At 46.1% G+C, this 15,646-nt stretch overlaps 1 protein-coding gene across 1 annotated transcript in view; it reads right to left on the reverse strand.

The window, feature by feature from the left end:
- Nucleotides 1-9,670: 9,670 nt before the first annotated feature.
- LOC133341711 (slit homolog 3 protein-like) overlaps nt 9,671-15,646 on the reverse strand; it is a gene marked incomplete at its 5' end in the record, with an annotated part of 54,230 nt that continues 48,254 nt past the window's right edge. The window contains one exon of the mRNA XM_061550359.1: nt 9,671-9,757. Within this exon, the coding sequence (XP_061406343.1) occupies nt 9,671-9,757 (87 nt within the window). The remainder of the gene's footprint in view (nt 9,758-15,646) is intronic.

Here is a 15,646-nt window from a genome sequence, read left to right on the forward strand (position 1 = left end):
GGCCAGGTCCTGGTCACCCTCAGGACGACCGGGGTCTTCGGCCCAGAGTGCGAACACCGAGTCGTTAGAGTGGCGTGCGTGCAGGGGGTGTACGGTGGCTACCAGGGTGCGCCGTCGCAGTGTCGCTGGGGTATTGTGGGGGTTAAACATCCGCATAAACAATCGGTCCCCATCTGCGTTTACCAACGTGGCGGATCCCACTATCCCATACCGTTTTGCCAACTCCGGGTGAGGAGTTAGCATTACCTCTCCTGATGGTCGGAGCGCGGGGTCGGTGGGGGATGTTTCCACCGGCACCAGCATCTCGGTGAGCGGGCCGATGGTGACTGCTGTCGCCAGGATAGCGGCCACAGGTGCGAAGCGGGGGCGCGTCGGTTCTCGTCCCAAGAACGGTATCCGCTCGCCGTTGCTCTCCATGGTGGCGCATCGCTGGCGGGGTTGCACGTTGAGTCCCAGCCGTTCTAAGAGGTCGGTACCTGCGATACACTCGTGACACAACGCACTCGACACGTAGAACTCCTGGGTGCACACCTGACTGCCTATGCGGACCTCTAGGGTGGCTCTCCCCAGCAGCCCCATTCCGGCTCCGCTCGCCGTGTGCAGCGCGCGGTCCGGTGCCTGCAGGTGACGCACGTCGACCCCGATCGCGCTGCAGTGCGCTGCGCTCACGAGCGAGGCCACCGCCCCCGTGTCCAGCAGGATTCGGGTACGCACTCCGTTTACCTCTCCTTCCACCAGCGACGTGGCCCCCGTGATCCCCGCCACCAGCTCCCCGTAGCCAGTCGCCAGGAGTCACCGTTTCCGTGGGCGTTGTTGTTGGAACCTGTGTGGAGATCACTCGCTCGCCATTATTACCGTCTTTTTGCATCGGGACCGCTTAGAATGCACCCCCAGATGGTCCACTCTCTAGGGGGCGTTGGGGTTTAACCCCGGCGCGTTTCTAGCGCGGGCGATCTGCGGACAGTCTCTCACGAGATGCCCTCGCCGGTCACACAGGTAACACGCACGGGGGGCCGTCCCGTAGGAGCCCCCCCGTCCGTTCCCTATCCCCCCTCCGGCACGCCGCTGCCCCGACTCTGCCTCTAGTCGAGCCACTCTCCCAGTTAATCCTCCTACCTCGGCCTGGACCGTCTCTACCATTGTTTCCAGCGCAGTCATGTGTGCCCGTACTTGGGTTACCTTGTTGTCTACTTGGGTTACCCTGTCACCTACCTGGGTTACCCTGTCGCCTACCTGGGTTACCTGGCCGGAGACATCATTTATACCCGTTTGTATACCGGCAACCCATCCCGGGGTTGTCTCGCGGGACACTGGAGGCTCTCTTTCCCGGCCCCTTACCGTCCTCGCGAGCTCCTGTTCCTCCTCCTCGTCTTCCGAGAGCAGGCTCGCAATGGCGCGCTCTCGTCCCAGCCCCCAGAGCTTCGCGCGTTCGCTGTGAATTCTTTCACACTTACGTGCGCGCTCGACAAGGGCGTTAAAGGGAAGACGTGGGCAGCTCATGTCTGGCTGCCACCACGCTGTGCGAGACAGGTACCGCTGGATTTTCTCGGCGGCCAGTTCCTCAATAACATCAGTTGCATACCCCGGGCGTGCGATCTTTGTTAACTCGCGCACATCCTCGGCGTAATCACGTAGATCTTCACCAGGTTGGCGACGGCGCGCCTCTAAGGCCGATTTTGCTTCCTCCTCGTCCCGCGTGCCAAAACGCTGATCGAGTCGGCGCATCAGCTCCTCTAGCTGTGTCTGTGCGCTCGCGGGTAACGCTTCTACAAAATCGGCTGCCCGCCCATCAAGATTCATATTAAGTTGACGTACTGCCTGCGCGTCCGTCCATCCATTAATTTCCTTGGTCCCTAAGAGATTGCGGGCGAATGCCTTCCACGAAGGGGCCCCCTGGCCGGTAAATATTAGTCTTATTTTAGCGTGAGGTAACGCGGGGGTCCGTACCGCTTCCGACACCAATTTGTGGGGGTCGCTGGCCCCCGAGATCCCTCCCTCTGTACCGCTAACGGCCGGGTTAACCTCATTATTAACCTCATTACTCGCCCTCTCGCTACTAGGCGAACCGCTGTTGGGTTCTTCACCCATGGGGTGAGAGCCGTCGCTCGAGGATTCCCCTCCCCCGCGGGTCCGCGTAATAGGCATGGTTAATTACGTACGCGCACACCCACACACAGCTCTGCGCGGCACTCACTCAATACAGACCACTCACGGTAGGATCGCGCACCTGTATTATACACGTAGTGAACGTGCGCGCACACACGCATACAGCTCCACACGCGATACCCACTCTTGCGCCGCTCTGCGCAGCGCTCGCCGTCTGCTGGCCGCTTACGTTATGATCGCGCACCTGGGGTACGCCTATTACGCACGCCGCGAGCTTACGCACACACAGTACCACACGCGTTCCCACACGCTCACACTGCACGACAAGATCACGCGAGACCACGCTTCGCTATTAATGATTTATTACCTGGTAACTAATGTTCAATCAGTGAGTCGACGAGGCTGGCCTATTCCACTAAACCGGCACCTATTCCCTATTTATCGACTATTATCCTACTTCACCTCCCCACTCACTGTTTGGCGCCCGCGGAGGTTCGCTGCTCCCTGCGCTAACAACGTACCTCGATGCGTCTCACGGACGTCCGGGTCGCTGGCTGGAGCTGCTGCTGGTCTGCTGGCCTGGAGAGAAGGGGGCTATTTCCCCTCTGCGCCCCTCTATTTATCCTCCCTACCTCAAAAGGGGATGCTGCGCGAAACAATGGGCTCGCGATCCTCTGGCATGCGCACGGCGGTTCTGGGCGCTGTTGATATGCTAATCAGTGTGCTGCGTGCAAGGCGTAAATCCTAATTAATCCCTTACCCTCCCTAACAATGGGGCCTGCGCGCTCAAGCGCAATTATCCCAACCCTCCATGACTATGCGCAACAGCCCCTGTGATCCCGCTATTCATGCTGTCCCGTGCCTCCCCTGCTTGCCCCGTCGACTCGTGGGGGTGTGTGTGGGGGGAAATGCGCCTCAACCGCGGTGGCCGAATGCCCCACGCCGCGACCACACCATATTAAGGCCGGCCGCAGCGCCGCGGTGCCACGTAGCACGGGGGAGGTCATCCAATTCCCTGATCGCCGGAAACCGTGAGAATTAATCCCGATAAGGGTCTCTCGGATAAAAACCGGTCGGCCAGGCAACCTCCCCTCGGAGCTCTATGGGGGGGGGGGGAAATGAGTGCGGGTGTGTTCATGTGAGGTGAGGTGAGGGGGACGCGGGGTCGGCTCCGTTGCTTGGTGGTGGCGAGGTCGGGGATTTGGTGCCTGCCGAACGGCTTCGCGGCGGCGGCATCACACCTGACCTGGCCACACGATCGTTTGTGCCGCCGCCAAGGAAAAAGACTTAGCTACCGAAATTGACGGGGATAATAGCACGCCCCTCGCACCCTTTTTAACTTGAAGGGGTTTTCGGTAACGCAGCAGAATGAGCATTTGCGTGCCCGACGGGACCTCAACCGTAGCAGTGACCACGGCAGTAACTGTGTTACCTGGTGGCGTACTGGCCTGCAGGGAAGGCAGGAACGACATCCTACGACCCCCCGGCATTTCCAAACAATCCAGGTCGACCCGTATTTTCAGCGGCATCCGGCGCAAGAAATCAGTACCAAGCAAGCATGGGACAGCTAGCGAGCGAGAGATCAACACGGGTCCCGCAGCGGTAATATTCCCAATAGCGATACTCACATCAACCTGACCGCAGATACCCATGCTACCCCCATTTGCGGCTACACACGCATCATTAACCAGACGTATCTGCGACGTGGGAATGGACAACAGATGAAAGATAACATCTGAAATGATGGTGGCAGATGCGCCAGTGTCCACCAAAATACGGACGTCGACACCCTCGATGGTACCCCGTACCGTCGATGAGCCGCACTTACTCAAGGTAGTGTTCTTGTCGAACGTGAGTTGTTTTGATTACACTGAGTCAGTGGCGGCTCCTGCAAAATCTCTCAGGGGGGGCAAATGTCTGGATGATTGATAAGGATAAGGTCCACCCATGCAATGGATAAATTAACAGCTTAAGCATGTAAAGGCAACTTCATTTCTTTAATATTAATGAAAAATAAAGTGACTCTTACAATACATCTTGTTTGTTTCTATACTCACTATTAATACAATCCACTCAAGTTTCTTTTATTAAAGATTCCACTAGGTGGCGACAAATTATATTGTTGGGTGAAACGTGCTTACGTATGATGACGTAAGCACGTTAGTGCGAGCCCTCCCGGAAGTCATAGAGAATGCATTGCAGCGCCCCCCGGTCGAAAAAAAACACCTTTGAATGTAAGTCTATGGGGCCACTCGGGGCGATTCTCAGCCGTAGTGAAATCGCCCAAAAAGAGGCGGTACTCCACAGAACGTGACATGACGCTGATTGGACTATATCCAGAGGCACAGTGACGGCTAGCGTGACTCTGTGGTTGAATGACATTGGTCGTGCGTCGCCCAATCGCCCTAATGAAGAAACCGCCCCTTCACTGAGTATAAACTCACGATAATTATAATGAATTATAACAAAACACGTATTTTTTCATCGCAAGGTTTCCATTATGAAGAGCCATAGCTCCATCGGACTCACGAGCTGATGGAACGCGCCAGCACCAATGGATGTCAACTGCTTCGGGTCCAGACCTCAGTGAGCCAGTGTTGGCTACACTCAGAGGTGCATAAGCATACATAATAAAACTAAATAAATTTTAAAAAATGAAAATAACTAAATTAAATCACGACGTTTCGGAGGCAACACAAGCTTCCGTCTTCAGGTGGAACTGTTACAGCCAAAATCGCTGTAGTAAGTGAAGAGAGCTAATAGAGATACGCGACTTTATAGGGTAAGAGGGGGGAGGAGCCAAGGCCATTCACCTCGCCTCCCATTGGAACCTAGGTGAACGGTGGCCCCTCCCACACTTCCCGCAGACCAGGCTCCACCCCCCAATACCCCGGGCCGCGTGATTGGACCAGAGGCCAGCAACAACCCCATTTACGCTCACATTACACAAGTAAAACGATCCGATGAGAGCAGGTTGCAGTGTTTTTGTAATGCTGAACGTCACAATGAAATTTCGATTTAAAGCTTTCGTGACTGCAGAGATTCATCTTCTTGGTTCTTTCGGTAAAGTCACGTAGAAGAGAAGTAATAAAATAATAAAAATAAAACATAATAAAATAAAATAATTCTCACGACGTTTCGGCTACAACGCAAGCAGCCGTCTTCAGGTGAAGAATGAGACACTACCAAGCTAGGAGCTTATATTTAAGCTGGGTTGGAGGTGGAAGAGCAACTTAACAAAAAGAATGTGCATATGAAGAGGAATTTAGCATATTCATGGGAAATGCGTAGGAGGTGGGTTGGGGGGTTTCATAGTCATATTATGCCCATGCATTATGCAGGATCAACAGCACCAAGGGGGGGTGCAGGGAGTAGCATTAACAAAGGAAAGGAATGTTAATAGTATGTAGCTGCAGTTACTAAACAACCACGTAGAAAACTAAAGTATAAACTACGTAAAAAAACTAAAGTATAAACTGCATAGCACCATCAGTATACTTACTATACTCTACAATAAGCTGAGTTACTAACAGCAAGTAATACATTACAATTCTACGTCGTAAAAATTATATAATATGCTTCCATCTAAACTTTATTCTCTTGCATCCCACGAGCATACACCGTACTATATACTGCCATAGATAAACCCAACCTTAAATTATATACTGTATTGCTATAAACCACCTTATACATTTTAATATAACACTATGTATTATTCTACTCACCCTAATGTGTATCACACTGCTATATGTTTACTATACAATTACGATACTATATATTACTTTGTACATTGTATTAAGCATATAAATGTTATACTATTTGTTATTATACGCTGTACCATTGACCGTCGTGTCAATGGGTGAGTCGTGGTGGGAAAACTTGCAGCGGAGCAAAGAATCCATTCCCTGCGGAGAATACAATGCCAGTGAGTGTAACGCGGTCTGAACGGTGAACGGTGACTTTCAGACCGCGTTCCACTCACTGGCATTGTATTCTCCGCAGAGAATGGATTCTTTGCTCCGCTGCAAGTTTTCCCTCCACGACTCACCCATTGACACGACGGTCAATGGTACAGCGTATAATAACAAATAGTATAACATTTATATGCTTAATACAATGTACAAAGTAATATATAGTATCGTAATTGTATAGTAAACATATAGCAGTGTGATACACATTAGGGTGAGTAGAATAATACATAGTGTTATATTAAAATGTATAAGGTATAGGGTGGTTTATAGCAATACAGTATATAATTTAATGTTGGGTTTATCTATGGCAGTATATAGTACGGTGTATGCTCGTGTGATGTAAGAGAATAAAGTTTAGATGGAAGCATATTATATAATTTTTACGACGTAGAATTGTAATGTATTACTTGCTGTTAGTAACTCAGCTTATTGTAGAGTATAGTAAGTATACTGATGGTGCTATGCAGTTTATACTTTAGTTTTTTTTAAATGTATTTTATACTTTAGTTTTCTACGTGGTTGTTTAGTAACTGCAGCTACATACTATTAACATTCCTTTCCTTTGTTAATGCTACTCCCTGCACCCCCCCTTGGTGATGTTGATCCTGCATAATGCATGGGCATAATATGACTATGAAACCCCCCCACCCACCTCCTACGCATTTTCCATGAATATGCTAAATTCCTCTTCATATGCACATGCTTTTTGTTAAGGCGCTCTTTCACCTCCAACCCAGCTTAAATATAAGCTCCTAGCTTGGTAGTGTCTCATTCTTCACCTGAAGACGGCTGCTTGCGTTGTAGCCGAAACGTCGTGAGAATTATTTTATTTTATTATGTTTTATTTTTATTATTTTATTACTTCCCTTCTACGTCACAATGCAAATTAACATTCCAATGCGGCAACAGAAGAGGGTGTTTGACCAGAGTAAACCACCTCCATGGCAGATGGATACGGCTTGCAGTGGATTGATCATGGATCTTGATGAGTATATATCTACGTATTGATGAATATACGTTTCATACGAAGTAGATAAGCGCCTATTGTAATGTATATCTCTGTTCTCAAGGGAGAGCTGGTAAATACATTCATTAATGATCCAATAGATTTACAAATACAGTAAAACCTTGGATTGCGAGGATAATTCGTTCCAGAAACGTGCTCGTATTACAAAGCACTCGTATATGAAAGCGAATGTCCCCATAAGAAATAATGGAATCACAGATGATTCGTTTCACAACCCAAAAATACTGTATTCATATAAAAATGATTATTACAAAATACATTTTTACATTTTTCTTATTTAAATTTAATATAAAGTAATCAAATTTATTAATTACATTTAATCGTGGCGGGTGTGAGGGATATGAGAGGAGAAATGGGTTATTGTGTAGGACGACTGTCACTTGCAGTACAGTTACTAAAGAACAGTCGCTATACTTGGAAACAAAATTAAAAATGCTTTACGCACACACACGTGGTCACAACACTATAGTAAACAGTATAAACTCGCACGGATGTTGACTATACGAGTGAGGCACGCCGACTGAGACCGAGCATGGGAGACCATTACCCACAATCCCGCAGCGAGAGAGAGAGAATAACCATTGGCTCAGTAGTGATCACGTGACGCTCGGCAGACAAAACGTATACTGTACGTACTACAGTAGTACTCGTATTGCAAGACATCGCTCGTTTATCAAATTAATGTTTATTTTAAAAAATTTGCTCATCTTTCAAAACACTCGCAGACCAAATTACTCGCAATCCAAGGTTTTACTGTAATTGAACTAGAGACGCAAATTAAAGCAAATTTAAACACATATCCTAAGCGATTGGTGTTAACAGGGTATATATGTTCAAATTATGCACTCTTAAAAGTATTTCGGTAAAACTTTTTGACGGATATATTCAGGAAGAGGCAACTCGTGTAAATGTTGGACCAAACGCGACGCCGCTCGCGTGCAAGGCGAGGCCGTTGTGAGCCGCCTCTAAACCGTTGCCCGTCCCACGCAGTGTTCGTGCTCAGGGACAACTGTGGGCTGTGCAGGGACAGGCCTCGCGTCTGTGCCTGCAGGAATCCCCACCACCACGCAGATTCTGAATTTGTACATCAATCAGATCACGAAGCTCGAGCCCGGGGTGTTTGACAGTCTGACGGCACAGGTGGAGACACGAGAGCCTGAGGCTACTACTAAAGTCACTAATAGTGAATCATTACGTAGAATAGATATACAAGATGCAAAAACAATTCGTTTTACGAAATAGTTGTGGCTTTATGAAGTAAATTGTCAAACGGTGAACTGAGATCGCTTTAGCTTTCTTATCTCTATCGTTGGAAATGGAGATCGCTCCACTCTATGAATCTCAAAGAATTTGAATCAAGGTCAATGCAACGCCTGAAGATTTATGTCAAATATGTCGATCGAAGGAAGGGAATTCGCTTTAGCAAACATATGTATGGAAGTGAACGCATGTTGCTATGATTGTGGAAGATATTGGTTCAACAGACATATCCCTGCGACAGTGAATTGAGGTCGCGTCTTCAGGTAGCACCATCACCGGGCGAAGTTAACGTCGCGGCCAGGACGATCATCTGCGAGGCTCTTGCTTTTGTAACGACCACGCGCTGGTTGTGAAAGCGAATTAAACCCCCAGATGATCGCAGCGTGTTCAGTAAGGGTATGCAGCTCGTTGTGAATTGAGATCACGGTCCGCCCATTGTTTGCTGATACCGCATTGGCAGTGGTGAAAAGGCACAATTAGCAAGAGAAGTCGACACACTCGTAGATAATCCTTAAGAGATGAGGAGAAGTGAGGAGACATCGGGAGAAGAATTGAGTTGATGGGCTCAGCACAGTCGCCAATGAGTGCACACACAAACAACCCCGTAAATTTTAATCCAATCTAATCATGTTACACTTGAGATTACACTTGATGTGGCTCCTTCTCGCTTGAATAACTGCATCTGTTCTTTGATTTGCACGCGAGTAACCCACTTGCCAGGGCTTGTGGGAATGTGCGCCACTGAGTGAAAATAAGAGGCTTAAAGATGTTAATTGACGTCCTCTCGATGGCTATTCTCTGGCACAAGGTGGTGCACTGTTCATTGTACCAGTTTCATCGTTAATATTACCGGTCAGTAACATGACATGAATATAGCTGAAGTACAAATGACTCACTTGGGTTTGGACTTAAACCAATTGAAGAGCATTGCAGGGAGATTATTTAGCTATTTTCATTGTGTTTAATATAAATAGATGTGTGTGTGTGTGCACCTAGCTTGGCACAAGCACTGCTTCGGTTGTAGCGGGTTTGACCGAATGGCTCTGCTGAAGTGGTGATGATCATCACTCGCTTCTGATGTTCGCCGTGGCTGACGATAACATCCAGGTCACCGTGTTCAGAACGCAGTACGCTAACCACTGGGCCCACTACTCCTCGCCTTATCTCTCACTTTAGCAATTTAAAAAAATCACAACGTTCTACATATGTTCATAATGAAACGATTGTGTAGGCTACTTTATCATTCATCACCACGAGAGGCTGAGAGAGGCGAGGAAGCTGATGGAGAGGCGAGGAGGCTGAGCGCTCAGCGCAGGGCACAGTCCCAGGGGTTGTCGTACAGCCAGATGTGAGTGAGGCTCTTGAGGTTGTCAAAGGCGCCCCTGGGAATGCTCTTCAGCTGGCTAATGCGCGATTGCTTCGGACTGAATTCTGTTCACACCGCAATGCAAGTCACTCGTGCACAGCTTCACGTGAGATGGCATCTGCCCTCACTCAGCAGAGCGTGGAATCAATCAGTTGAGCAGTAGACACAACAGACATCGGTGCGGCTTGCGATCGGTTGTATCAGTGCCAGGAACGGCCTTTGCTTCATCGCTGCCACCGGGATAGAGACGACGCTCGGCACGAGTAGCGTTCGGTTTATAAAGCTACCGCGTAATTGACATCCACAGTCATCGTTACTATGATGAGTCGTCACGGTGCCCTCTTGTGCTACGAGTTAGTATGCAGTAGGCCTCGGCAAGGTAAGGTAATTTACCCTTTTTACCGGGTAAAAAGGTGAAGGGTAAAGGTGTCGACATACCAAGGGGTAAGGTAAAGAGTAGGGTAACGGTAGCTCGGAAGAATTACCCGGCAGGGTAAAGGTAGCGCGAAGTATTACCCGGTAAATACGGTACCTTGTTTACCGCTAAAAGCTCCGTGGTGCAGTCCGTGGCCTCCATTTAACAAGTAATATTAAAAAAAACTTTTTTTAAAACACGCTTATATTATTGACATCCACAGTTTAACAAACTCACCCGGCTTAAGCATTTAGGTCTGGACCAAAATCAACTGAAGAGCATCCCGCAAGGGTGTTTGATCGTCTGGGGAATCTGCAGCAGCTTTGGCTGCGCAACAACCAGCTGAAAATCGTTTCCAGGGGCTCGTTTAACAAACCGTTCCAGTTCATGAACCTACCACGTTAAATTTCGATTTAAAGCTTTCGTGACTGCAGGGATTCATCTTCTTGGTTCTTTCGGTAAAGTCACGTAGATCCGTCTAGGCGACGGACCTGAAACCTGGTTTTCACCTGAGGACGGCTGCTTGCGTTGTGGCCGAAACGTCGTGAGAATTATTTTATTATGTTTTATTTTTATTATTTTATTACTTCCCTTCTACGTGACTTTACCGAAAGAACCAAGAAGAACCTACCACGTTATTGACATCAACAGTCATCGTCACCATCATCATTATGTTGTCCTTCTGTGCTACGAGTTAGTCTGCAGTGTCACTGAGCAGTGAATTGACCGTCTACTTTAGTGCAGGAATGGATATCACATGGGTGATTCGTGGGAATTATTTTAGTTGATATTGAGCATTCACAGAAATTCTCACGTGCTGTGCAATGAGTTTCTGTAAATGCTCAATATCAGCTCTCATTATTCACACTATTCACTCATTATTAATCCTTAACAATGTATTAAGAATTTGATTTTTAGGTATTTTTGAAGGACTGTGTATTGTCTTGGTCTGATATGGGACTGTTTTTGCTGTTGTTTTAATGCCTTTCTGAAGCTTTGGAATTTATGCAATTTGAATTTACGTACTGTATTTATTAAAGGGGTGACACAGTGGTGAGATGTTATCGTCCACGCCTGGTATGCAAGAGGTCGGGGGTTCGATCCCGATCCCGACTTTGACTTCTATATATTTGGAGTTCGCATGTTCTTCGGGTGGTCGCATATATTTTTTTCTCCTGGCCCTCCGGTTTTCCCTCCACATTGAGAAATATGAAGAATATTTAAGTTATTTTAGTGCTATAAATATCCAAAATGATAGGCCATTTGTTTCCAAGTCGCTTTTGAAAACATAATTTAATACCTCAGTGGGTTTTGCCTGGTATGGTGTGGATGGTTTAATTTAATTAGCATGTGTTTGGGTGATTTGTTTACATTTCTTATATTTTGCACTACTATCAGATTTCTGGACTGATTATTGTAACGTTCTAACCCACCCCTACTGGACATATGTGAAAAATAGCTTCATAGCTCATCGGATTCCTCCAGTATAAATACATATTCAGATTCTGATTAAATATTCACTAATGCACCCCAAAATTGACCAACTAAGAGTTATATAATTATCTCACTTTTATTGAATAACGAAATGAAATACATCGAGCTGGAATTGGACTGAACATTGACAAATAACTCTAAACATTCGTCAATAGCACTGCCTTAATGCGATAAATATATGATAGAAAACATTTACGTCATATGAAGAAGGACGATTTTCTGAAATGTTACAAAATATAAATACATCCCATTACGGCAATGTGTTTGTGTTATGGTGAGTTTGTTTTATCTGTGCTTCTGCACCACTGGCTGCCAACGCTCTATCATGCTCGCCTCACTCCACAGTGACCCTGCAGGCTAACAAGAGCACACGTAAATGTACGTGCGTGCAACGTCGCGTTTCATATATTTTTTTACTTGAAGACAGTGTCATTGGAGAATTTGTAAAGTTGTTTACGGATATTCAGGCATGATTCAGCTCTGCGTATTTCATTTTGTCATTCCCTTAGTCTGTTGAGACTAAAATTAGATCATTAACGCACTCTTCATTGTTCAACATTGGTCAGAGACACCCATTTATCCCCGACCAGCGTGGTGAAATATGGTGAAATACACCCCATGACTGGAACGGCATGGGAAGGCCTTAATTCAGTAATGATTTTGAAAAAAGACTTTGAATAATTCATTTTATAATTGTTTGCGCAACGCCACTCCGCTCACATATTTGATGGATGAATACAATGTAGCCATTGGTCTTTGAAGTCGTATTTACAGTCACTCTGCTAGAGCCGTCGCACAACAGTAGAGAGCGAGTGTCTGAGGTTCCTGTGCCGTAAGGAACTTGCGTCTCTCCCCGCTGGGGTATTTGATCACTTGGTGAATCTGCACCGCCTGTATCTGAATCAGAACCAGCTGAAAAGCATTCCCAGGGGCGCGTGTGACAAACGTAGCCAGCACTGCAAGCAACGGTCGCTGCGTTGTCGATGGACAAGAGGATATAGATGACGCTCGACACGAGTAGAGTTCAGTTTATAAACCTACATCCTTCGAGTGTCTACCAGTAAGCCTACCTTATAGCCTTTACCAGTAACCCTGCCTTACAGCCTCTATCAGTAAGATTGCCTTATAGTTTCAACTAACAACCCTGGCCCATAGTTTATTTCAGTAAGTGTCTTACAATATATCTGTAAGCATTCTCTATTCTCTTTGAGTAATCCAAAACCTTATGAAGTCTCCAAACGCAATTCTAATCTAAAAGTAAGCCTGTCAACTGTGTATATGGCCTAGATAATCAGCCGTTGTCTTTCATTGTCATTCGCCAGTGTCTATTCACTGCTGGATGTAGATAATATAGCATATTTAAAGTGCCTCAAAGGTAAGTTCTCATCGTGGAACTGCTCCTGTACTGCTAATAAAGTTAGAATTAAATCCACGTTCGTCTTCTCTCTCCTGAGCTCTCTGCCCAAAACAATTCCCTGGCACAAGCTCTCCCCGCCGGGGTGTTTGACCACTTAGCGAATCTGCAGCATCTGTATCTGGGGGATAACCAGCTGTCGGCTTTACCCGTTGGGGTATTTGACAAACTGACCCAGCTCACTGATCTGGGTCTGAACGGCAATCAACTGAAGAGCGTCCCCAGGGGCTGACTCTGCTCCCGCACTCTAAGCAGATCATGGTCTTGAACATCAATGCTGATGTACCTGCACTACGCCGATGAAGTTACTGCACTCTGCACTTGTTTTAATTGCTTCAGCATATAGTTGTCTGACAATATGGAACCAATTCACACATTTGTCTTTCATATTGCACCGAAGATTGACTGCCATTGCAAAACATCTATTTACAAGATCTATTATCTTGTCTGGTAAACCCTAGGTGGTGAGAATAAACTACCCGTGCACACGGTCGAAAGCCTTTTTTGCCAAAATTATTTTAATGAAACAAACGATGCAAGTACACACAGAGGGCATGTATGGAATTGACAGCAGTATAGATACAATGCGAAGTACAATTATTGTTACCAACTTTTTATATTTTGAACCACCTGTCTATGCCATGTGTTTCATTAAACCCTACATCAATTTAACACGTAGGCTTTCGCGACCAATATTATTCATTATATAGGTTTTTGGGTCAGATCGCGTTATTTATAAATGTGTCGTAACCCTCCACCACCCGACACGGCCAAACAGTAAAACATGTGTCACGTTTTTCAAAGGACAAAATAATTCACTTCTTTAGCCCACCGGTGTCTACTTCCGTAACTCGGATAACCCTCTAGGGCAGGGGTCGGCAACCAAAATAACAAGAAGAGCCATTTCTTTCCAATTCGGTACAAAATTCAGTATTTCAAGAGCCGCAATGCATCTGAGTACATACTGTACATACGTACATATCGTCAAGAAGCAGCCCGTAAAGAGCCGCATGCGGCTCCGGAGCCGTAGGTTGCCGACTCCTGCTGTAGGGTATTGACATGGGTGGAGGTGGGGCGGGAAATAAAATTGAGGGGGTGGGGGGAGCTCGAAAGCCCTTTAACAAACAGAAGTATTTAAACAATATTCGTGTTTCTCACGCAGTAACTTTTTATGGTTGGATAAAGTTAATCCATCTTCTCTGTCGCTTCATATTTCTTATCGATACCTCATGGCGAGCAGTATCCACGGATTGACACTTGTAATGGTGGGAGAAAAAATGGAGTCCTGAGAAAGAGTCCGAATATTTTTCAACGCACTCCAAATTGATCAACTTCACCTGTACATGTTACCAGTTGGATCTCGATCTGATCTCAATAATAGCCCAAAGTTGGATATTCTGCTGCGTTTTCAAGTTGCGTCCCTCCAACAATTATTTAATTTTGATTATCACACTTGTTGTACAGTACGTTGGTGTTTAGTTTACTAAATATGTACATACATGAAACTATAGTCTTGAATATGAATCATCTAACAACCGACAATGATGCGGTTTACAATGAAATTTTTGAGGCTATTCATTGTATAATATCATTTGTAACACGCTTTGTTTGCCAGATAGTTGTTTCTCTTTTCGACGTTTTAGCAAGAGCAACAAGGAGACTAAGTAAAACGATCCGATGAGAGCAAGTTGCAGTGTTTTTGTAATGCTGAACGTCACAATGAAAATTAACATTCCAATGCGGCGATAGAAGAGAGTGTTTGACCAGGTAAACCACATCCATGTCAAGTGGATACGGCTTGCAGCGGATTGATCATGGATCTTGATGAGTATATATCTACGTATTGATGAATATACTTTTCATACGAAGTAGATAAGAGCTTTTTGTAATGTATATCTCTATTCCCAAGGGATAGCTGGTAAATACATTAATTAATGATCCAATAGATTTACAAATAATTTAACTAGAGACGCAAATTCAAACCAAATTTAAACACATATCCTAAACGATCGGTGTTAACAGGGTATATACAGTATGTTCAAATTATGCACTCTAAAAAGTATTTCGGTTAAACTTTTTGACGGATATATTCAGGAAGAGGCAACTCGTGTAAATGTTGGACCACACACGCCACACCGCTCGCGTAGAAGGCGAGGCCGTTGTGAGCCGCCTCTAAACCGTCGCCCGTCCCTCGCAGTGTTCGTGCTCAGGGACACAAGTGAACTGTGACAGTAGAAGCCTCGCGTCTGTGCCTGCCGGAATCCCCACCAATGTGCAGATTCTGACTTTCTTCAACAATCAGATCACCAAGCTCGAGCCCGGGGTGTTTGACAGTGTGAAAATACAGGTGGAGACGCGAGAACCTGAGGCTACTACTAAAGTCGCTGTAATAGTGAATCATTACGTAGAATAGATATACAAGATGCAAAAACAATGTTTTCGCGGAATTCGTGTTACGAAATAGTTGTGGCTTTATAAAGTGAATTGTCAAAAGATGAACTGAAATCGCTTTAGCTTTCTTGTCTCTATCCTTGGGACTGGAGATCGATCCACTATATGAATTTCAAAGAATGTGAATCAAGGTCAATTCAAC

This window comes from Lethenteron reissneri, chromosome 2, assembly GCF_015708825.2.
Source record: "Lethenteron reissneri isolate LAM-NWPU_2019-01 chromosome 2, ASM1570882v1, whole genome shotgun sequence".
Taxonomy (NCBI): Eukaryota; Metazoa; Chordata; class Hyperoartia; order Petromyzontiformes; family Petromyzontidae; genus Lethenteron; species Lethenteron reissneri.